General features: G+C 37.1%; 1 protein-coding gene across 1 annotated transcript; it reads left to right on the top strand.

Annotated features, from left to right (window-relative positions):
- Nucleotides 1-1,390: 1,390 nt before the first annotated feature.
- On the top strand, nt 1,391-23,187 carry LOC150103920 (RNA helicase aquarius). Its single transcript, XM_090397097.1, has 2 exons — nt 1,391-4,984; nt 22,058-23,187. The coding sequence occupies exons 1-2, from the start codon at nt 1,391-1,393 to the stop codon at nt 23,135-23,137; spliced, it is 4,674 nt and encodes a 1,557-aa protein (XP_090253223.1). The 3' UTR covers nt 23,138-23,187.
- Nucleotides 23,188-24,018: the final 831 nt, after the last annotated feature.

The following is a 24,018-nucleotide window of genomic DNA, read 5'->3' as shown; positions in this document are numbered from 1 at the left end:
GAGCATCGTTAGTAGTTGGAAGGGGACCAATCGTTCGATGCTGTTGGCACACTCTCCCTCGATGAGTCTTTGGACTCCCTGAAGGTGTTAAATAATAATAATAATAATAATTTTTATGTTCAAATGTTGGTCACCCTAATTGCGATGAACTCAGTATAACTCCTCATTTGGTCATTCCTGTTTGGTCATTTTTAGTTCAGCACATGTAACTACAAGCTGAATTACAACTACTTGAGGAAGTTGTCTCGCAACTTCCTCCAGCAACTCATAAATTCGGTTTCATTATTCTGATGTGACTTCACAGCTCTGCAGTCAATGTTCAGATAATTAAAGTTCCCAGTTATGATTACTTGTTTTTCACCCATTATCTTTATTTGCCAATGCATTTCTTCGTTACTAGCAAGTGATCCACTAGATCTGTAACAACACGTCACTATGTATTTGATCTTGTTAAACTCCATCCGATACTAGATGGCTTCAAACTCATTGCTACTAGTATTGCAGTTGAGAGTCTGTGTAGGTCAGTAGAAGTGGCGTTTGCACTCTACAGTGCTTGACCGCACGACGAAAGGCATTCGAATCTAGTTTCCGACTAGTGGAACTTTTTCTAAGCCTTTTCTCTACCGGTTCCAGAGTTAGTCGATCTCTGGCGCGGGTTAGCGGGTTTTTCATTCCAAAAACTCGGGTTTTTCGTCCCGCAAACTCAAGAAAACGGCCGTCGAACCCACACTATTTTCAGACATTAAATATATTGTGTTAGGACCACCAGATGGTGGCAATTACTAGCCGCTTTCTTGACTGCGTGCCGATTAATTAGTTATAGTCTTGGGCCAGATATCTTTAATTGGCTACCAGTGGAGATTGAACTGCCCACTCAATCTCCAAAAAGTTAGATAGGGCTTGAAAACGGCCTCGCCTACTCCCTATACGGGAACATAAAGGCTTTAGCTGAATTTAAAAAAAAAAACGTATTGCAGTTATTCGTCTCAAATCTAACTGGATTCAAGTACAGCACACTCCCTCCTCTCTTATCCTATCTATCCTTCTTAAAAGTACTGCATCCTTTACACTTGATACCAGTTAATAGATAATAAATTACCCGTTCTTATTTCTAATTCTAATAGCACACTCTCCCTCGATGAGTCTTCGGACTCCCTGGAGGTGTCAAAATAATAATAATAATAATAACAATAATAATAATAATAAGCAATAAATATATAATATGTTCTCTTGTGTTATTTATTGGCGAATAGTTGAAGTACACTGTAGTGTAGTACAGATTTGTTTGTTATTTTCAATAGGTGGCGTTGTTGATCGTTGAAAACGTTTTTAACATGTGTTTGATCTGTGTTTGTTTATTCTCCTGTGAAGTAAGGGATTATATGCAATTATGGGTGACAAAACAGTAGCCAGAACACCAACAGTTGAGCAGATTAATGCAGATGCAATTACCCAATTAGCAAATCAGTACTGGGCACCTCATACAACAAATCCATGGCTTGAATATGACCCAGCGGTGATTGACCGATTGTACAAACAAGAAATCTTAGGTTCAAACTTTTCTATTCGTCGTATTATGTTCTTAGAGTTTAGTCAGTATTTAGAAAATTATTTGTGGCCTAATTATAATCCAGAAAAAGCTACGCGTGGTCACCTGATGTCTATCATTATTATGATAAACGAAAAGTTTCGTGAAAGGGTGCCTGCATGGCGTACATTTAAAACAAAACCAACTCATTTTCCTTCGTTCTTTCGACAAGCGATGGAAAATGCTTTAGAAGATGAAAATACGGTGTCTCTTAAAGAGCAAACAGCTATTCTTATTTTCTTAATACATTGTTTCAACAGTATTGAAGTGGATTTGATTAGAGAACAAATTTGGAAACTTGTTTCTCTTCCAATTTGGATTAATATTCTTTCCAACCGAAGAGAACAGGAATTTAAAACGATGACAAAGTTAAAAAAAGTTTGGAATGCCATTATGAAACGCGATAGTAACAAAGATGAAGAGGCTCTAAAGAAAGTTAATTTTGAAAGAACATTCTTATCTAATTTAATTGCAAAATTTATCTCATGTTTAGAGCTAATACCAAATAAAGAAAAGGTTCCTGAAATAGATAAAAAGATATGGGAAAAGGTTCATTACTGTGAACGTTTTTTAGAATTGATGATTGATCTTGAAGCACTGTTACCAACACGTCGGTTTTTCAATGTAGTGCTAGATGACTGTCATCTTGTAGTAAAGTGTCGCTTATCAAATCTTGCAGAAAGAGAGGAAGGTAGACTTTTTAGCCAGTTGTTAGATATGCTCAAGTTCTATTCTAAATTTGAGATAAATGATGAAACAGGTGAAGCTCTTTCAGATCGTGATATGATGCAAATACATTACAATCGTATTACTGCACTCCAGTTGGCAGCATTCAAATACTTTCCAGAACTCAGAAATTTTTCATTTGCCAATGTAGCAAGTGTTGATACAAGAGAGTCACTTCAGAAACATTTTGGGCCACTTGATGATTCCAAGCTTTATGAAGTAGCCTCCTATTTGAATCTTCTACCAGTTTTGGAGGCACCTGAAGTTCCCAAATGTGATACCAGGTTTTTATTGGAGTTGTTAATTTCTCGGCATGAGTGTAGACCATCACAGTTAGAGGCATTAAATGAAATGCCCTTATATCCCACAGAAATAGAAATATGGGATGAAAATATTGTGCCTTCAGAATATTTTTCAGGTGAAGGTTGTCTTGCTCTTCCAAAGTTAAATTTGCAGTTTCTTACTCTTCATGATTATCTACTTCGTAACTTTCATCTCTTCCGGTTAGAATCAACATATGAGATTAGACAAGATATTGAAGATGCAGTAAGTCGCTTAAAGCCATGGAAAACAGAAGATGGTGGTGCTATGTTTGGTGGTTGGGCCAGAATGGCACAACCTATAGTAAATTTTGCTATTGTTGAAGTTGGGAAACCAAACATAGGAGAAAAACAGCCTTCTAGAGTAAGAGCAGATGTTACAGTAAATTTAAATGTGCGAAATGAGATTAAAGCTGAATGGGAAGCTCTCAGGAAACATGATGTCTGTTTTTTGATAACAGTGCGTCCTGAATGTCCTCCAGGAACACATTTTAATTACAGAGAACCTTTTATTCCTCAGATTGGACTGACCTATGTTCGTGGCTGTGAAATTGAAGGTATGCTTGATCAGAGTGGAAAAGTCATTGAAGAAGGACCAGAACCCAAACCTGAGCTGTCAGGTGATACTCGTACGTTTCGAGTTTGGTTGGACTGCAATCAGTATAGAGTAGATATGGATAAAACAGTAGATGGAGTTGAGGATGTATATGAAACATTTAATATTATTTTAAGAAGGAAACCTAAAGAAAATAACTTCAAAGCTGTTCTTGAAACTATTCGTGATTTGATGAATACTGAATGTGTTGTGCCTGATTGGTTACAAGATATTATACTGGGTTATGGCGATCCTGGTGCTGCTCACTATTCCAAAATGGAAAATCAGATTCTCACACTTGATTTCAATGACACATTTTTGAATATTGAACACCTAAGATCTACATTTGATAACAACTATGACATTAAGTTAAACACTGATGATCCCAGAAAACTTGTACCACCATTTAAACTAACATTTGCTGAAGCAGAAGAAACTGATAAAAGGGAATATAATAGTGATGAAAAGAAAGTTAAAAAGGGAAAAATTTCAGTCACCCCTCATGTTCTTCCAAGCAGAGGACCGTATCCATATGAACAACCAAAGAAAAATATGGTGCGATTTACACCAACACAGATTGAAGCTATAAGATCAGGAATGCAGCCGGGTCTTACTATGGTGGTTGGACCACCTGGTACAGGTAAAACGGATGTTGCAGTACAGATTATTTCTAATCTTTATCACAATTTTCCAGAACAGCGAACCTTAATTGTTACACACTCCAACCAAGCATTAAATCAGTTGTTTGAAAAAATTATGGCACTAGATATAGATGAACGACATCTGCTTCGTTTAGGTCATGGTGAAGAGGCCTTAGAAACTGAAAAAGATTTCAGCAGATATGGACGAGTAAATTATGTGTTAGCTAAGCGATTGGATCTTCTTCATGAAGTGAGTAGACTTCAAGAAAGCCTTGGAGTACCTGGAGATGTATCATATACTTGCGAAACTGCAGGCCATTTTTACCTATATCAGGTACTTGCTAGGTGGGAAGAATATCTTAGTAAAGTGAAACCTAGAAAAGGAAAGGAAATACTGCTTGAAAACATCAAAATGCTGTTTCCTTTCACTAAGTTCTTCGATACAGCCCCACAACCACTCTTTCATGGAAGGTCTTATGAAGAGGACATTGAAATTGCTGAAGGCTGTTTTAGATACATAAAGAAAATTTTCACGCAACTAGAAGAATTTCGGGCATTTGAATTGCTGCGCAGCGGTCTTGATAGATCTCGCTATTTGTTAGTCAAAGAAGCAAAGATTATTGCAATGACTTGTACTCATGCAGCATTGAAAAGAAGAGAACTTGTGGAGTTAGGATTTAAATATGATAATATTCTAATGGAAGAAGCTGCCCAAATTTTAGAAATAGAAACATTCATTCCTTTGCTTCTCCAGAATCCCGAAGACAGCTTTAGTCGCTTGAAACGTTGGATTATGATTGGTGATCACCACCAACTTCCTCCTGTTATCAAAAACATGGCATTTCAAAAATATTGCAACATGGAGCAGTCACTGTATACCAGATTTGTGCGACTTGGTGTGCCCACTGTAGATCTAGATGCCCAAGGTAGATCAAGGCCGAGCATTTGTGAACTATATAAATGGCGATATAAGAATTTGGGGGATTTGCCTCATGTTATTGCATTTCCAGAATATAAACTTGCCAGTCCTGGATTTTGGTTTGATTATCAGCTTATTGATGTGGAAGATTTCAATGGAATTGGAGAATCAGAACCAAATCCTTACTTTTATCAGGTAATTATTATTTTTTTTTCTTGACCTTCATGGAGTTACAACTCATTGTGAGAAGTCAGTGCTAGTCAATACAAAGTATTACTCCTTTAACTCATCCACATCAGCTTTTGCAAACCTCTTAGGCAATGTAATTCCATGCTCCTACCTCTCTCCATGCAAAAAACTTACTTCTTACTCTTTTACTCATTACCTCCTTTTGCAACTTCCAGGGATAGTCCCTTGGCCATGTTCTTTTCTCTTCAATCTTCCATACAAAAAAATCTCCCCAGTGTTAATCTTATAATAACAACCACTCAACAGATTAAATGTCTTAATCATACTTTCCTCCACTTTGTCTTCTATCCACCAAATTCTGCAATCTGCATTCCCTCAGTCTATCCTCATAATCAACATTGTTGATTATGAGGATAGACTGAGGGGATAGACCCTTCATTCCCCATCAAATCCTGGTGACCATATCTGAGCACAGAAATCCAGATGTCTGATCAAAGCTGTATACAATGAGACTACCAACCCTTTATCTCTTGTAGTCAATGTCTCCATTAATATTGTGACCTGAGAAATGATAACTTAAAATTATCATTTCTCATCATATGACAATAACAACAATGGATTTTAAATGATACGAGCTGAATACTAGTGTAATATAGTACAATAAATAATAAAATGTGATTTCAAAAAGAAAGAAAGAAAAAAAAAATTTGGAATAAGATGATTCCAAATTTTAGGTACAGAAAGACAGTTATTATGGTTCAAACACTTCAGCATTTTCTTTGAACAAACTTAAATTTGAAGCGGCAATAATGAAGTAGACAAGTCTTAGACCAAATGATTCTGTGGTTACTGTCAGTTCCAAGCTGTGCTAAACTTCAGACTTATTATAAATGATATAAGAATGGTGTTTCTATTGTCTCTTCTCAACAGAACATCCTGTTTGTCCGGAGTGAAAGAGATGTCAATCAGTAGAAACTTATTAGATGCTGCTGAGGGAAAGAAGAGATCATTGGTAAGCTTGGAGCCAAACTGTATGTGGGTGTTGATCAGCAGCTGTTCATCTTTACACATTTAAGAAAGTGGAAGGATGGTAGTAGCCATTTCAGTGGAGTAGTATAGTAAGGACATAATGCAGCAACAGAGCACCTGTGAGAAAGCGACTGGATGGAGTCAGTGAGAGAGGTCATCAGTTAAGTGGATAGCTCTCAAAATAATATATTGATTGTTATCCAGTTTTAGTGAACGATCACGAGGGTTGAAGCAGACAACATGCACTGTATTATTTAGCAAAATTTTGATGATGTTCATTTTTTGAGAGAGATGTACAGAATATTGTTGGATATAATGCCACTGAAGGTAGGTTTGTAACCTACCTTCAGTTGGCAAACAATTTATTGGAAAGAGTTTCACCCTGGTTGTGAAACTTGGTCACTAACAAAAGCACTGGTAAATAAATTAACAACGCAAAGAAAAATGGAGAGGTTGGTGTTAGGCATCACATTAAAAGATAAGAAGTGAAACACCTGGATAAGAAGCCAGACTCACATCACTGACATCATTCTTCACCATAAGCGACTAAAATGGAAATGAGCCAGGCATCTATCTAGAAGAGAAGATGAGCGATGGCCCACTATACTAATGAACTTGATTCGAAAAGAAGGGAAACGAGGCTGAGGACGTCCTAAAAGAAGGTGGAGTGATGAATTGTCAAATTTTGTTGGGGAAAATTGGTCAACCATTGCCAAGAACAGAGAAAGGCAGAAAGAACTGGAGGAGGCCTTCATCCAACAGTGGACAGAAAATGGCTGAAAAGAAGAAGATTACGTGATACCTCCAAGGAGTTCAAGGACTCATCGAGGGAGGTCACCTACTCTACAACTCTTTGTTTCCATCACTCAATCCACCAACTACAACGAACCACAACTACACCAATGCAATCTACCGCCCACCACCACTAGTATTTTCACAGACAATCGCAAATATCCATGTCCACGGTGGGATTCAAACCCGCAGCCTTTTGACTGGAGAGCAGATACGCTAACCACTTGACCAACCAGGCCGGTGGTATGGAGGTATACCACCATATTGGAGGTATGAAGTAATCATTGCCATGTTTCATCTCTAGAATGGAGGTTCTGGTTTCAGTCCCTTTCCTTTAAAAGCTATTTACTTAATTTATGACTCATTCTTTCACTGACTTCTTCCAGTTACTTTCCCATAAGTGATCTGTTGCTGCATTTTGTCTTTTGTATATAAGTGGACACTGCTCCACTGAACTCATCACTAACATCACTCTACTTTTGTTAAATCATGTGCACAGGAGTAGCTGCTCTTCATCCTTCATTCCTTATACCTCTGCTCTTTGGAGCAATCTTCCCTACTGTTTTCCTGAATGATTACAACTTTCAGTTCTTCAAGAAACACATTAACAAATTCTTTTCTTCTTATTTACCATTTGCCCATGCATCACATTATCATGTCATAGGTCTTGGACTTCTCATGTAAGTTTGAATATTTGGGGGATATATTTTATGTTGTAACATAGTGTTAGTGATTTATTTATTTATTAATTTTCGTATATTAAAAAAAAATCTATAATAAGTTTGGTTTAACGTAGCACTAAATTGACACTCAGCATCTTCTATTCTGAAAGTCATCTAATTCACTGTCACAGAGTGCTGAAGTGCTGCTACATCACCCAAAGTTTAACTGCAATAATAGTCTTTCGTTATATAAAATATAGGGGTTTCTTATTAGTTGTAAGTAGTAGTTTTTTTAATTGTATCTCACTATGCATTGTACTGTATTGCACTATCATATGAAGTCAATTTTTGTTCTACCATATCTACTAAGTCAATATGATTATCAAAAAATCCAATTTAATAAAGTTTTATTAACTTCTTGTGTTGATGTTTCAATATTTACTTTCTACTGTCATAAAGTGCTTTTACTTTCTACTGCCATTAAAGATATTCAGCATTTGCCACAGGGATTCCATGGTTTAGTTCTTATTTTCAAACATATCCATGTTTTTTTTTTTCAGTTATATTTTGTATATTCAAGTCAACAGCAGCATCTCTGAAAGCTGTTTAACTTTGATTCTTTGTAAAACTTTCTTACATAGTTTTGTTTTCAGCATGAAATTAATTTTTATCCTGCTCAAAACTAAATGGTGGTCACTCTGTTTTTGTTTCCTGTCTTGAACTAGCAAGAAGATATCACTATTGATAACATAGACATAGTCACTGAGACTTCTTCTTGTGTTGTCTCTCTGTTTGAATTCTTGCACATTTTTATGTTGTAACATAGTGTTAGTGATAAATAGTCCATTCCTAAACAGAAATCCAACAGGTACCTGCTATGGTTATTAACTTTACTTTGTCTCCAAATTTTTTATTATTATTATTATTATTATTATTATTATTATGTGACACCTCCAGGGAGTCTAAAGACTCATTGAGGGAGGGCACCTACTCTGTAACTCTGTCTCCACCACTCAGTTCACCAACTATGCCAATGCCATCTACCCCAAACCACCACCACCACCACTAATATTTTCACAGACATCACAAACATCCATATCCACGATGGGATTCAAACCCACAGCCTTTTGGCTGGTGAGCGGATACGGTAACCACTTGGCCAACCAGGCCGGCTTCAGGTGAGTGACAAAATCATGTTTCTCTTGGGAAAAGATCAAATTTTCCTGGACACATTTCTATATGTCTGGTATTCGTTTACTGCTGCTCATTAACTCTCCAGCAAGATTCTGCTCTTTTCTTTCTGTCAGTCATCTTCTCTGATGACTCAAAAACAATCCTTCAGTTCTTTTTTAGGAGAGCATTTCACAGGACTAGTCCCACAAGTTTCATAGTTCTGTTTCTCAATTTGAATATTTGGGGGATATATTCAATGCCCACATCAGTCTACTCAACTGTATGCAATCAAGAAATTATTTTCATGTTTAACGTGTTGAATGTTTTGATCTTCATCTTTCTTTCTCTGATCACTATTGCCTGAATATAACATCTTATATTTGTGGGAATATGCAAGTGAGAATGTCAGCAAGATTGTTGTTTAATGTAAGGTTGTAGAGATGAGAGAAGGTATGAGTAAAAATATGAAGTGAAAGAGATAGTGTTCTTACATGGAGTCCTGTACAGTACCCCCCCAACTAGCACCTTGTGCACCTGTGCATAAGTACAGCCCTGGGAAAAATGCCAGTTAGTCAGAACTAAACAGTATGAAAGAGCAAAAGAGGAAATGAATGGGAGAGTATTGTGTCAATTATATGATAAGAGACTTGTTTCTGGTAAGTAACAAAATCATGTTTCTCTTGGGAAAAGATCAAGGATATTCGTGTTGCTGTTGGGATGCAGTGAGGAAAATTGAAAGAGATGATTATATTGTCAGGCACAAGAGGGTATGAAAGATTTGCTGGCACAAGCAAATGGAAACAATGACAGAGTAAGAATTATAAGTCTTCTGAAAATGTATGATAGAGGCAAGTTGAGAAGAAGGGGTATGATTATGATTGACTCACATAGATTATGCAGGAGGAATGTTGTCGAAGTGTGTGGAGTGAGTTTGATTGATGAAAGGACTTATATAAAGCTGATGGTTTGCATTTGAATGGATTTTGCAATCAGGTATCTTGAGACTGTTGAGAATTCAGAAGAAGCCAGGGAAACTAGTTTTCAGGTGGAACTAATTCAGGAATGTGTGTGCGTGCATGCATGCAGGCAGACATTCTTTAGTCAAACTTGGTGGAAGAATAATCAGATGATGCTGAATATAGCTCCTCAGATTTAGAAATTGAGCAGGATGGACAGCACAACTCAAGATGTGAGTGAGGCATTGGCTAAAGGGAGAGGAGTTTTGGACATTGTTTAGTTCAACTTGGCCCAAGATTATAGGCATTAGCAAGACTTGTTTGACAGAAAATAATATAGAGATAGAATGCAATGGTTATTTCAGAGAGAGAGAGAGAGAGAACAGAATGGGAAAAGGGGCTTCCATAATGATAAAAAGAATTGAAGCCAAAAAGAGTAGGAGTTCAGCCAGAAGACAGGGAATGCACAGGACAATAGATTTCACCAGGGTGAAATATACACTTGATTGCTGCTGTAGTAGGTGGGTGCAATGGAGAATGCAGATAATGTGCATCAATTAATTAACACAATGAACTCAGAGTGAGTAGTTATTATGGGGCTTCAACTCTGGGGATACACTGTTTAGAAAGAAGTCAACGGACACCTCCATGGGCAAGGTGCATCATACTATGTAACAAGTCGTGTTTGTTTGTAGCCAGTATAAATTGGAGGAATATGATGCTCCCAAGTCAGTGCAAATGAGTCTGGGTAAAATGGCTGCAAGAAGGGGAACTGATGGAGTTTGAAAGAGGCATCGTGATAGGATGCCATGTTCTAGGTCTCTATGTTTAGCAAATTGTTGACAAATTGGACATCCCAGGTCAACAATTAGTGATATCATACCATACTGAGATGGAAGTGCAGAGAGTCTACTGCATGTGCCAGCAACAGGGGACGACTCACCACACTCACTATCTTTTCACAGGAATGTGTGTGTGGCTGGCACATTGAATGTGGAGTTCCGTGCGTTAACTGGAACATGAATCTGCATTGGTAATGAGTGGAATGGTGGACATAAATAAGTGGACAAGGATGGTGTTATGCTTGATATGAGTAATGGTAACATTACTCATATCAAGAATGCATTAACAAGAATGCAGTTAATGAGAGACAAGAGTTAAAGGCAGAGATGGTGTGCTTGCAGTATAAGATTAGATGATAGTAATTAAAAGGTATAAAAGAATCATGCAAAAGATAGCCAGGAGAAAGAGACAATGAACGATTCAAAATAGACACTGTGAGATTTTGTTGAGCAAGGTGATGGAGACTTTTAGAAATGAGAAATTTAAATGATCACTAGCACTTTAATTTGAATGGACAGAAGCAAATATCAGAATTTTATATATATATATATATATATATATATCTGACCCACTTTCTTCTATTATATCAGAAGGTTAAAATATAACAGTATAGTGGAAAAAAGTGGTCAGTGTACTACATGGGGATGACAGTAATAAATTTATTGGAGAGCCTCCATAGCTTAGTCAGTATAGACCAGTGGCGCACCCAGGGAGGCGGCCAAGGGGCCCTGGCCCCCTCCAAAAGAAAAAGAAAAAAACACTGGAAAATTTTCCAAAAATCTTTTCCTAATTAAAATTATTATTTTTTTTATTTATGTTGCGTCCTGTCTTCTATTTCTATACTACTTATGAATTAGTGATCATTGCAGATGCTCAGTCATATGTCGTATGCGATGCGTGGTGTGTATGTATTCTCAAATCGTCTACTCAACTCCCCCCCCCCCTCCCAAAAAGATTAAATCCTGAGTGTTCGGCCCCCTCCAAGATTAAATCCTGAGTGCGCCACTGGTATAGACAAAGCCTTTGGTTGGAAAGACCTGGGTTTGATTCCTGTTCATGACATGAGGAACCTTTATCTGGTCTCTTTTAACTAAAGGTGAGTAGCTTGTTTCATATGAAGGTAGAGGGTTTTTTCACCAGAAAACTCAGGTTTTTCTTCCTCAGAACAGGCAAACTGGTCCTGTGAACACACATGGATTTACAGCCATGAATACTTATGACACAGCCATAGGTCTGATTCATCAGCTATATGCAAGTCTGAAGCCTAGATAAAAATGGGGGGGGGGGTTGAGAAAGCAATAGTGATTTACCCTATTAAAATCTCACCAGAAACACTTTATGGCAAGAACACTTGCCTACAAAATTACCAAGAGTTGGACATGATGAATGGTTTAATCATCATGTTGGATAGAGCCTATATGAGGTGAAGGGATTAGTTTTGTATGTGAATTGAACTTGTGAATAGCTGCTGCTGAGGATGAGAGAAATGAGAGCATTACGTTATAATTTTTGTTTTGGTATGTTATCTGTTTGAATACTGAACAAGCAGATAACACACCTAATAAAAAACAGTTTCAGCAAAGTTATATCTATCCCATGTATTAAAAGTCAATCAGAAAAAAATATTTTATTATTACTAAACCTGCTACTAAAATATTTCTTTTTGAAAATGTACAGATCCTTCCTCACGCCCTCACATCCAGGAGTACACCAAATTAAATATATGTGTAAACTTTTGTAGTCCGCGCGGTTAGCCTAGTGGCCTTGCGCTTCGCAACCATATGCCTGGGGAAGGAGTGTCCTAGGTTCAATTCCCGTCCACGACGTGAGGAGCTTAAGGATCTTCCTCAGCCATAACCAAGTTAGCCGGTCTTGGCGTGGATAGCAGGGTTTTTTCCGCCAGTTTATCTGGGGTTTTTCATCCCACAAGCAGGCAAACCGGCCCCGTGAACACACAGGTTACAGTCATAAATACTTACGGCAAGGAAGGCAACGGGAAACCACCTTGCTCATAATCATCTCTCCCTAGAATGGTAGCATATAGCTACCCTCCCGCGGCCGTATGGCAGATGGGAACCAGAAGAAACTTTTGTATATTGGTGAAACTGCACACATGGTTGATATTGGAAAAAAAAAGAACACCGAAACTGTATCTGCTTAGTCCACCATGGAGAAACAGGCCTTTCCGACCATGCACTGGAGACATGTCAGAATTTATTGGGAAGGTGCTTAACTCTTATCACATAAGAATATGGTATGAAAGAAATTTTAGAGGCATATGAAACCCTCATAAAAATAAAACAACCTAATTTAAACAAAAATGACAGGCTAAAAATCTCCAAATTTTGAATAACATATATACAACCCTGACAAAAAGCACATTCTTAGATTGCCTAGAGTACCTCATATAAATGACAATGATTTCCACAACAAAAAAGAAGTAAAATTAACATCATATAATGGCAACATGAAAGTAAAAATAACTTCAAAAGCCAACAGGATATCCTAGTGTCTTCTCCCCTCCTAATTTTTTAAAAAATATATATATAGATATATATAAAAAGGGCTCTAGGCCAAATTATTATATGCCAAACACCAATGTAAGAATACAGTAATTTAAAGCATCAAGATATATATCAGAATATTTAGTATTATTAAATACTAATTAAGATTTATTATTAATCTTATTCATTACAAGTATTGTATAAAAGCTATTATTCTTTCAATTTAATTTTATTTATGATTATTTTTTTCTTTTTACCACATGAGGTCATGTTAGGCAGGTTAAGTAGTTTTAGATTTGTTGTTGCTTACTGTGTATGCTGCTAGTTGCTGTAATGTAACGGTTGTATATAGACATGTATATTTCTAAAGATGACTATGTGAAGGCTGAAATGTAGACTGTTCTTCAAAGTTTTTATCTCAAATGGATGTTGTTGACGTCATAAATTGGATATAATGAGATCATAGGGTGTTGGACATGATTTCAGTATCATTTAAATACATAACTTTTCTGCCACTGATTGATGACAGTATCATTCTGTACTGACTTGGAAGTGGAAAATTATATGAATGTTGTACTTAGAAAACACGACATATTGAATTAGTAAGCAGGAATGAAGAAAATACTAGGCTTAGTCCTATTGTTGCTGGATGAAAAGGATATGGCAGTGCATGGGAAGCAAAAGAATAGAGCCTGAAGAATAAATAGGATTGGTGTGAAATGGGGGTGTGCAGTCTTATTAAGCAAAAGATTCTCAAGAAAAAGATGATGATGAAGGAATATTGTGTTTATAAGGAGTGTTATCAGTTTAACTTGCTGTAGATCCAAGAATGAGCTGTTATGTTTATATACAAATGCTAGAAGTGTAAGAAACAAGGCAGATGAAATGGTTGCACTAATCGAGTCTGTTCACTCAAAAATTGTTGGAATAAGTGAGACATGGTTAGATGAGGACGACATCCTGAGGAATAGAGATGGAAGGATATGATGTGTTTCGTGAAGATAGAAGGGGTAAAAAGGGAGGGGGAGTGCTATTGATGATAGAGAAAGAGTTATGTCCATACAAAGTAGAGATGCAAGAGGGAAATAGTGCCAGTGGTTTTGAGGCAGTATGGTGTGAGATAGAGGTGAATGGAATGAAATACTTGGTTGGATGTTGTTATAGATGAGGAAATGTGGATGATAGTGACTATGAAATGTATAATCAAATTAGCCAAGCAAATAAGAAAAGAGTGATCATTATATGCAATTTTAATTATGGCAATATAGACTGGAATGATGAGATAGCAACTGGAAGTAAAGAAAATGAGTTTCTTGAGTTTTTGAGGGATAACTACCTCAAACAGTATGTAACAGAGGGCACACGAGGATTGAGGTTCTTGGATTTGGTCATCGTATCAGAGGATGTAATTATAAATGAAGTGTCAGATCACCCACTAATTGGTGAGAGTGACTATGAGGTGATTACCTGGGTGGTTGCCAGCAGTGTGAGGACCTCTGTAAGAAAAGGATATATGTGGAACTACAGGGGGGGGGATTGTGAAGAGCTCAGGAGACTGCTTGCAGGTGTAGCATGGAATGAGGAGTTAGCTGGAAAAGAGATCAATGCAGCTTGGGGGATTTTCAAAAACTATCTAGTAGATGCAATGTCTAAATGTATTCCAAGTGAGGTTAAATAAGGTAGATATGAAATGGATGAATAAATCATGCAATACAGAGAAAGGGGGCATTATGGAGACAGCATAAGAGAAGTGAAATAACCAATTCCATGAGGACTACAAAGACCAGGCAAGGCAGGTGACTTGGTTGGTGAGGGTAGCTAAAGAGAGGTATGAACAGCAATTAGCTAATGAAGCCAAAAAGATTCCTAAGGAGTTCTTTCGATATGTAGCCAGCAAAAGAAAGAATGATTATGGAAGGATGACATTGATTGGAGAAAATGGTATAAAGACAGCTGTTGCAGAAGGTGTGGTGGAGATACTTAATGAGCAGTTCATAAAGGTCTTTCAATATTGTGAATGTGACTTCATGGAGAGATTGAGAGCAGTTGATGATGTGGAAGAGAGACTGACTGTAAGTGGGCAAGAAGTGTATGGGGAGTTGAGCAAACTAGATGTAAATAAGGCTGTGGGCTTGTTAATATATCATCATGTATTCTGAAGGAATGTGCCAGGGAGTTGACGCTGGCCTTGACATATTTTTTTAATACGAGTCTTGCACTCAGTCAAGTTCCTAAGGAGGGCAAGAATGTGCCACTTCATAAAGGAGGTGATAGAACTCAAGCATAAAACTATAGGCCTATCTGTGTGTCAGGTGTTATAGTTAAGTTGTTGGAGAAGCTTGTGAGAACTAGGATCCAGAATTGGGTTGACAACAATGGTATTATCTTTGATGGCCAGCATGGATTTGCTAAAGGGAGGGCATGTTTTAGTAATCTACTTACTTATTACAATAAGGTGACTGCTTCCATGGACAGAGGAGAAGGATACACAGTAATATACTTAGATTTTATTATTATTATTATTATTCGTGACACCTCCAAGGAGTCCGAAGACTCATCGCGGGAGGACACCTACTATACAAATGTCTATACCACTACACCGAACCTCTACTACCAGTCAACGCCTTCTACCGCCCACCACAACTAGTTTTTTTTTATTTTGCAAAGGCTTTTGATAGATTACCGCATGATAAGTTGATGGGGTGGATGGGGGTTGGATATTAGATTGGTGCATTGGATTGGAGACTGGCTATCTGATAGGTATCAACAAGTTGTGTATGGGGGAGCGATACCCAGGAAAAGGAAAGTTACTAGTGGTGTGCCTCAGGAGTCTGTTTTAGGGCCACTGCTGTTTAACTTGTGAGGGATGCAGAATTTATGCTTGGTGAGAATATATTGTCAGAGGTGGAGGAAATAAGAGATCTAGGGGTGATGGTGGATAAGGATCTGAAATTTAGGGGACACATAGCCAAAATTGTGAAGACAACACAAAGGCTTCTGGGAATGATGCGGATGACACTGACTTATAGAAGTAGGGAGATTCTTGTTCCATTGTATAAGGCTTTGATTAGGTCACACATGGACTATTGTGCCCAGATTTGGTCACCTGGTTTTTAGAAGGATGAAGAGATGTTGGAGAAGGTCCAGAGGTGACTGATTAAGGTACCTCTGGAATGTCGAGTATGAGGAAAGATTGAGAAGATGCACAACTTGCAGAGTCTGGTGGACAGGAGGAGGAGAGGAGATGTGATAGAGACCTACAAGTTATTAAGAAGTTATTATAGGATCAATGCTGGAGAGGTTCTACAGAAAATAGTGGGAGATCAGGGGAGAACCAGAGGTCATCCCTTGAAGCTGTATAAGGAGGATGTGAGTAGGGGAATGAGAAGCAGGTTTTTTTCATGCAGAGCTGTGAATGATTGGAATGCCTTGCCTGAGAGTGTGGTGTAGGTAGAGAATTTGAGTGTGTTTAAAGTACTGTATGATGAGCTGTGTGTTTGATAAAAGGACCTCCTAGATGGATCTTGGATAATAATAATGTCTGTTAGTTATGAAAATTGCAAAGTTCAGGCCAGAAAAGTTACAAGATAATATATTTAAAGCTGAATGTGAAAAGAAACTGGTCTGGATGCCAAGGGTAATCCAAATGAATTCTATTATGTTTTAAGTAAAAGAAAAATGATTATGAAAGAAATAATTCTGTTGATATTATCTCTTAAGCATCTACAGGTGGTAGATGCAAAGAGATTGTTCAGCTAAAAAGTGCTCACTTTGCTAAGAGCTCTCAGCCTGGAGTAAGTGATATGAAGCTCAGTGCTACATCTACACTGAGTGATGTGAGTCAGATTTATGAGGAGGAGGTACTAGAGCTGTTGCATAAAGTAAATAAGAATTCAGTTTAGGGACTGACAGCATCTCAATACAGATGCTAAAAGAGTGTGTTCAGCAGACTTGGCTGTACCCATGCTGTATAACTGAATCTGAGCAAAGGGAAGATTCCACATGGGTGAAAATAATGTATAATAATTCCATTGTAGAAGGCTGGTGTTATCTAACTATCAACCTATCAATCAATCATCAGAGTGGTAGTGAATATAATGGAAAAGTTGGTGATGGCTTGAATACAGAAATAGTTCAACAGAGAATTTTTCAATGAATAACATTTGTTGTTTACTACAGGAGGGCAGGTTTTCTCATTTTATAATGAGACCAAGTTTGAAAACTTGCTCTCATTTTATAATGTTATTACTAAACTTTGCTAAGACTTTTGATAGGATTCAGGGAAAGCTTTTGCATAAGTTGGAGGATTTGAGATTGGATTATCAACTGATAGTTTATAATAGACTTGTGGATAAAAGAATAACTGACAGGTATCAAAAAGTGGTGCATATGGGATTATAATTCTGCAAGAATTAAAGTGATTAGTGGTATACACTAGGGATCAGTCAGTTCTTTATCCATTGTTATTCATTCTATACTTTAATAATGTTGGGAGGGAATTAACAGGAGACGTATCTGTTTGCTGATTCACTTTGGTGTATATATGTTCTCCAGTGGCATATCACATTGGTAGGGTCATTCTAGAAGAAACTGATCAGATAAGTTATCTTGGAATTTTGATAGAATAGGAAGCTAGAGTTCAGGGATATGTAGCAAAGATTGCAATACAACTTACTGTATAATAGCAATGCTGAAATGAGCATTGACTTTTAAGGATAATGAAATTATTTTTCTTCTTAATAAAACCTCACCTGAATGTGCACAATCTGGTGTCCTGGTTTACAAGGTGATACAGATAACTTGTAGAGTGTGTGAAATAAAGATGATATTGGGATTGTGGTATATAGATTATGAGAAAAGATTGAAAATGTGTGGAATGCAGACATTAGCAAGCAGGAGAATGAATGATGATATGCTAAGGACCTACAAACTTCTGAAAGGGTCATATAGATAGGTGTATATGGATTCTTTTTTTGGGGGGGGGTAGTGTGTTAAATATTTTGTTTGTCCCATTGATGCTAGCCAGTCTTGATGAACTTAAAAGAAGAATAAAGTAAGCTATTGGTTCACTTGACATGCATATGTTATTGTCCACTTCATGGAAAAAAAATACTTACTGTCATATCTTGAGAGTGACTAATGGTGTCTATATTGAATTCTCAAACTTTGAAAATTGTTTCTTTCTGGTAAGCTTTTCGTGAAATGTTTTGGACTTTAATGATCATTTGTAATAACTCTGTATTTATGAATTAATAACTTTTAGGATGGTTTAATTTTCTCTTCAGTAGAAAAGGAAAAGCTTGAACTTTCTCCATAGCCCTGGCATGTGTTTAACCTTCAGGCTTTTTATAAGCAATCACTGTTGTAGTGGGGAGGTGAGTGGAGTATATGTATATTTGTTTGGCTGATATAGGATTGTGTGTTCCCACTCCACATACTACTTGGAAACAAATATTAGTTCCATCAATGTTTTAGACTGCTATTGGGATTCTAGTTTCTTGATATTCACATGTAGGAATGTCCAGGAAAAAAGTCCAACAAAATGCAGTATCTGTTCCCATTTGGACAGGATGTGTTGTATTGTTGCCTCTTGTGACTTTATTCGTGTGACAGTTCAGTTATGTCATTCAGCTTGGGAATGATGAGTCTAAATACAAAATTTTGCACTCACAGTGGAAAAGCCAGTGGTGTATTTCAATAGATCTTGATATGAGCAACTATTCAAGGAATGGTTCATAAGTTAGAAATTTTTTCATGTATTAAAAGCTGTAATACACTGAAACGCATCCATCATTTTGGTATAATTTTTCTGGCTATATTGTATCATATGCCATGAACTCCTGATTTCAGGTTTCAGAACTTCAAAACTTAAGTCTCTTTCTCTCAAGATATAATTTTCATTAACACCCCAAATGGCCACATGGATAAAATATATCACAAATATGAGCTTTATATCCAACTTATTTCAGTAGTATCTAAATGTTACATTAATTTCAGTGGACGATTCACATCTGTGTAATTATTGATGTGTAATATGTCAAGGCCTGTTGTAATATGTCAAGGTAGTTAATGATGTAGAGGTTAGGAAATATGTAACAAGGCCTGTTGTAATATGTCAAGGTAGTTAATGATGTAGAGGTTAGGAAATATGTAATTCATAATGTTTAAATTTTTAAACAAGAGCCTGTGTAGCTCTGTGGATGTGGTGTTTGCACACGATGGCACTTGACCGCATGAAGGAAGACTTCTTGGTTTCGAATCTAGTTGGCGACTAGAAGAAATTTTTCTAAGCCTTTTTTTGACCGGTTCCCAAGTTAGTCGATCTCTGGCATGGGCAAGCAGGTTTTTTCTCCCGGAAACTCGGGTTTTTTGTCCCGTAAACTCAAGAAAATCAACCGTAGAACCCACATTATTTCAGACATTAAATACGAGTTAGGGTTAGGGACCACAAGATGGTGGCACTTGTTGAGCCATCTCTCTTCACTGCATGCCGCTGCATGAAGGAAGACTTCTTGGTTTCGAATCTAGTCGGCGACTAGAAGAAATTTTTCTAAGCCTTTTTTTGACCGGTTCCCAAGTTAGTCGATCTCTGGCATGGGCAAGCGGGTTTTTTGTCCCGTAAACTCAAGAAAATCGACCGTAGAACCCACATTATTTCAGACATTAAATACGAGTTAGGGACCACGAGATGGTGGCACTTATTGAGCCAGTTGAGCCAGCTGTCTCTGATTGGGTACCAGTGGAGATTGAACTGCCCACTCAGCCTCCAAAAAAGTTAGATAGGGCTAAACGGCCTCACCTACTCCCTATATATGGGAATAAAAAGGCGTTAGCTGATTTTTTTTGTCAACAACTAGAGCTCATCCACACCAGAGAAGTTTCCTGTGGTTTCATTGTTGAAATTTTTTTTGCTTGATAATTAAGTAAATTATAATAGACAAGAACTTATATTCTTGTTTTAATCCTATACCCAAACATAAGCAAAATGCATGCATGAAGTATATTTGCAAGTAGATTATTTGTATACAGAGGCGGTTGACTTCACATCAATTGCCTTAGCATCCCGTAATGCAAAGCATACTTCCTTCTTTCTGCTTTGATTTAATCTCAATGTCTTTCTTGGTCTAGCTTCCACCGATGACACCTCAGTGACCTTCCTATACATATCTGAAAGGAGGCATTCTTTGCATTATAAGATATTATGGCAGTTGATGTGCAGTCAGTCATCTCTTATATACAAGTAGCCTGGTCATTGAGCCAGTTGACATGAAGATAATTCATGCACAAACATTGTTTACTTATGCTTGGGTATAGGATTGAAACAAGAATTTCTTGTCTATTATAATTTGTGGTTTCATTGATTAAGCAGTTATTGTTAGAATCAGTTAATAATAGGATGCTGTCTCTTTATTTTTTGAATCATAACTACAGTACTATGATTAAAAATAAGGTTTTTTTTTTTGATAAAAAAAAAAGCTCTTTCAGAGTTTTGGCAGGGAGAATTAAGGTTTTAGGTCATTTACTTTTTTGTGCACTGCGTATGCTAAAATTCAGTAAAATCATGTCCCTCCCCCATAAAAATGAATAGTTATTCAACTTATACTACCGTACAGTGGCAGCCCATGAAGTTTTAAGTGGGGGTGCTGCCTATACAAAATAATTTTAAAAAAATTCTTTTTTTTCCTAATCAGTAACCAATTTTTTAAAATTTTGTATAGGCAACACCTCCACTTAAAACTTCTTGGGCCACCACTGCTACCATATTTACTCGAATATAACTTGCCCTCGAGCATAACTCGCACCCCTGATTTTACTTTATGAAAAAAGAAATTAAAAAGTTTCGCATATACCTTGCACACAAAAAAAAGTTTAAAGAAACATTCATGTTGGGGGCGATAGTAACTTGCTCGCCACGATAAACAACATGCCCTACCCAACAGTCTCTTTACTCCAGACTAAAAAAAAACAAGTAGTTATATTGTATCATTGAATAAGGTAAAGAGACATTTGCAGTCTGTGTAATATATTTGTCAACAAATAATGCAATTAGAGACAACTGGGATAAAAATGGCACTAACTAATGAATCACATGCTCTCCCACAGAAACTATGCTGTGTAGACTCAAGCAAAACCATATGTTGTACTGTCAAACACAGTATCCAACTGAAAACTATTGTCCAAACATTTGTCCAAATTTTCAATTACATGAAATAAGTGTTTGTTCAATTGCATTTTAAATTTTCGGTGTCATTAAGACAGATCATAAAGACTAACTTCAAATAAAATTCTACTGCCAAATTGGTCTAACATGCCATATAACGTGTGTAAGTCCGCCTGCCAGCCTGATGCAGAAATGGCACGCAAACAAGCAGCAATAAAATTCAACTGAATTCAACTAAAATTCAACGGTTGAGCCTGCCTGTGCACTTGGAAGCAGTACACAAACAGTAATGAGAAATCCCATTGGAACGATAAACGGGCTAAACACCATACCGACATGAACCTGTTAAAACTAAGAAATATATAGTGAATATTGTTATGGCAATTTCAGATATTTTGGAATTCTGTTGAAGAGAATCAGCATTTCAACTCAACAATTGTTGGCTTGTCTTTGTTGTTTAGCTGCGCGATATATGTTAATACCCCACCAATCATATGCCCATCTTCATGGCTGCTTTCTCTCTCTCTCTCTCTCTCTCTACTGGCCTTCCATGGCTGCCCATTTCATGCTCCGCTTTCACTTCTCATTAGTCATTCGTGAAGGATTGTTCATTACATATCTCAAGTCTTGTAAATCACTGGTAATTTTTGCTCACTGGAATATGGAGAAAGGTTCAGGTTACAGTGCTGGTTTTAAAACTCAAAGATTGAAACCACTCTTGATGCTGGAAGTAACATTAGCAAACAGGAGATTCTTGGAAGTCATATCCATTTTCAGTTTTTTCCTGAAAATCCCCGCATATATCTTGTACAATGATTTTTTTAACTTTAATTTTGGGAAAAAAGTGCAAGTTATATTCCAGTAAATATGGTATACCAGCTTCCCATAAATTTAAATATTTTGTTTATTTATTTTTCAGTATTTTGTGTTTAATATTAATTAATTTATTTATATTGCAGAACTTAGCTGAAGCAGAATATGTTGTGGCAGTCTTCATGTACATGAGGCTTCTAGGCTATCCTGCTGAGAAAATTTCAATCCTTACAACCTATAATGGTCAGAAGCATTTGATTAGAGATGTCATCAACCAGAGATGTGCTAGCAACTCTCTTATAGGACAACCACATAAGATTACCACAGTAGATAAATATCAAGGTCAACAAAATGATTATATTTTGTTATCTCTTGTTAGAACCAAAGCTGTTGGACATCTTCGAGATGTCCGGCGTTTAGTTGTTGCAATGTCTCGAGCAAGATTAGGTCTTTATATTTTTTCTAGAATTTCTTTGTTTCAGAACTGTTTTGAATTAACACCAACCTTCAGTATTTTGATGCAGCGTCCTCAGCACTTTTATTTAGCACCATATGAATCCTATCCTGGCACTAGAAAAGCAAATCAGAGTCCATCAGGTGAACCATTAATAATTCAGAACATGCCACATATGGCATCATTTGTTTATGAATTCTACCAGCGTAAAGTGGAAATGATGAAGGCTCATGTGCATGCAATGCAGTTTACTGCATCTCCTAGTATTCAGAAATATCACTATTCTGGTCAGCCAATTTCAAAGGAATCCTCATCTAAAGAGATCTCTGAGGAATCTTCATCCAAAGAGGTTTCTGAGGAATCTTCATCCAAAGAAGTCTCTGAGGAATCTTCATCCAAAGAAGTCTCAAAGGAATGTTCGTCCAAAGAGGTTTCTAAGGAATCTATTGCTGAAAAGGTTTTTTCTGAGGAATTTACTACTGTTGAAGGGATATCAGAGGAATCTTCATCCATAGAAGTCTCTGAGGAATCATCATCCAAAAAAGTCTCTGAGGAATCATCATCCAAAGAAATCTCTGAGGAATCTTCATCCAAAGAAATCTCTGAGGAATCTTCATCCAAAGAAGTCTCTGAGGAATCTTCATCCAAAGAGGTCTCCAAGGAATGTTCGTCCCAAGAGGTCTCTAAGGATATTGCTGATAAGGTTTTTTCTGAGGAATTTACTACTGTTGAAGAAATATCAGAGGAATCTGATGCTCATGATACAATTTAAATTCAGATGGAAAAATTACAGAACAAAAAGAAATAATTAAACAGCAGAAGGCTCAATCATTTAAATATTTTGTCTCTGTCACAGAGACATCTTCAATAATACAATGTTAAAATTATAACAACACACACACACACACACACACACACACACACACACACACACACACACACACACACACACAAAGAAACAATAAGTGAAAGAAATGAAATTAGACTATATGAAGACTGAAGTCTTGTGAGGGGCTGCACTCTATGGGTGCTGTTGGCTAGCCTTAGATGTTGGGTGGAAAGCCTAAGAATTAAAGTTTCCCAAATCTTGGGAAATTTAATACAGCCATATTTATTAAGATTAGAGGGAATATGAGGGAACATGATAATTTTCTCCCATCTGATTCTGTACCAGGTATCCAAGGCATGGTTTGTTAGACCTGACTGACCATAGTTTTAGCAGCAGATATATTTTTTTATGTTCATTTGGGCAGATGTTAGCAGATCTCCCAGTCCGACCATAATATGATAAGTTGCAAGAGCAAGGAACCTTGTAAACACCTGGAATAGAGGGAAGGAAGCAGGTCCTTAGGATAACAAAAAAGGGAAGCCAGCTTCAATTGAGGTTTGAACACAGTGCAGAGATTATATTTCTTTAACATTTTGACTGTTTTTTTCTGAAGTGCCCCAGATATAGGGAAGAGTAATGGCATTACTATAGTCTTTATGTTGAGAGGGATGTGATGATATTATTATTATCATCACATCCCTCCCCACAAGCATCCATGCCCACGGCAGGATTTGAACCTGCAGCCTTTTGGCTGGAGAGCGGATATGGTAACCACTCGGCCAAGCAGGCTGGCATATCATGGTAAAGATGTAATCATATCAGGG

Source organism: Typopeltis vanoorti, chromosome 8, assembly GCF_054136105.1.
Source record: "Typopeltis vanoorti isolate ZY-2024b chromosome 8, IOZ_Tvanoo_1.0, whole genome shotgun sequence".
NCBI classification, from domain to species: domain Eukaryota; kingdom Metazoa; phylum Arthropoda; class Arachnida; order Uropygi; family Thelyphonidae; genus Typopeltis; species Typopeltis vanoorti.
Note: the sequence above shows the minus strand (reverse complement) of the source record. Positions and strands in the feature narration are given on the sequence as shown.

Excerpts from the sequence above, each read along its gene's own strand:
- LOC150103920 (XM_090397097.1), top strand. The coding sequence starts at position 1,391 with ATGGGTGACAAAACAGTAGCCAGAACACCAACAGTTGAGCAGATTAAT. Across the intron at positions 4,985-22,057 it reads CAAATCCTTACTTTTATCAG|AACTTAGCTGAAGCAGAATA; the intron begins GTAATTATTATT and ends TTTATATTGCAG.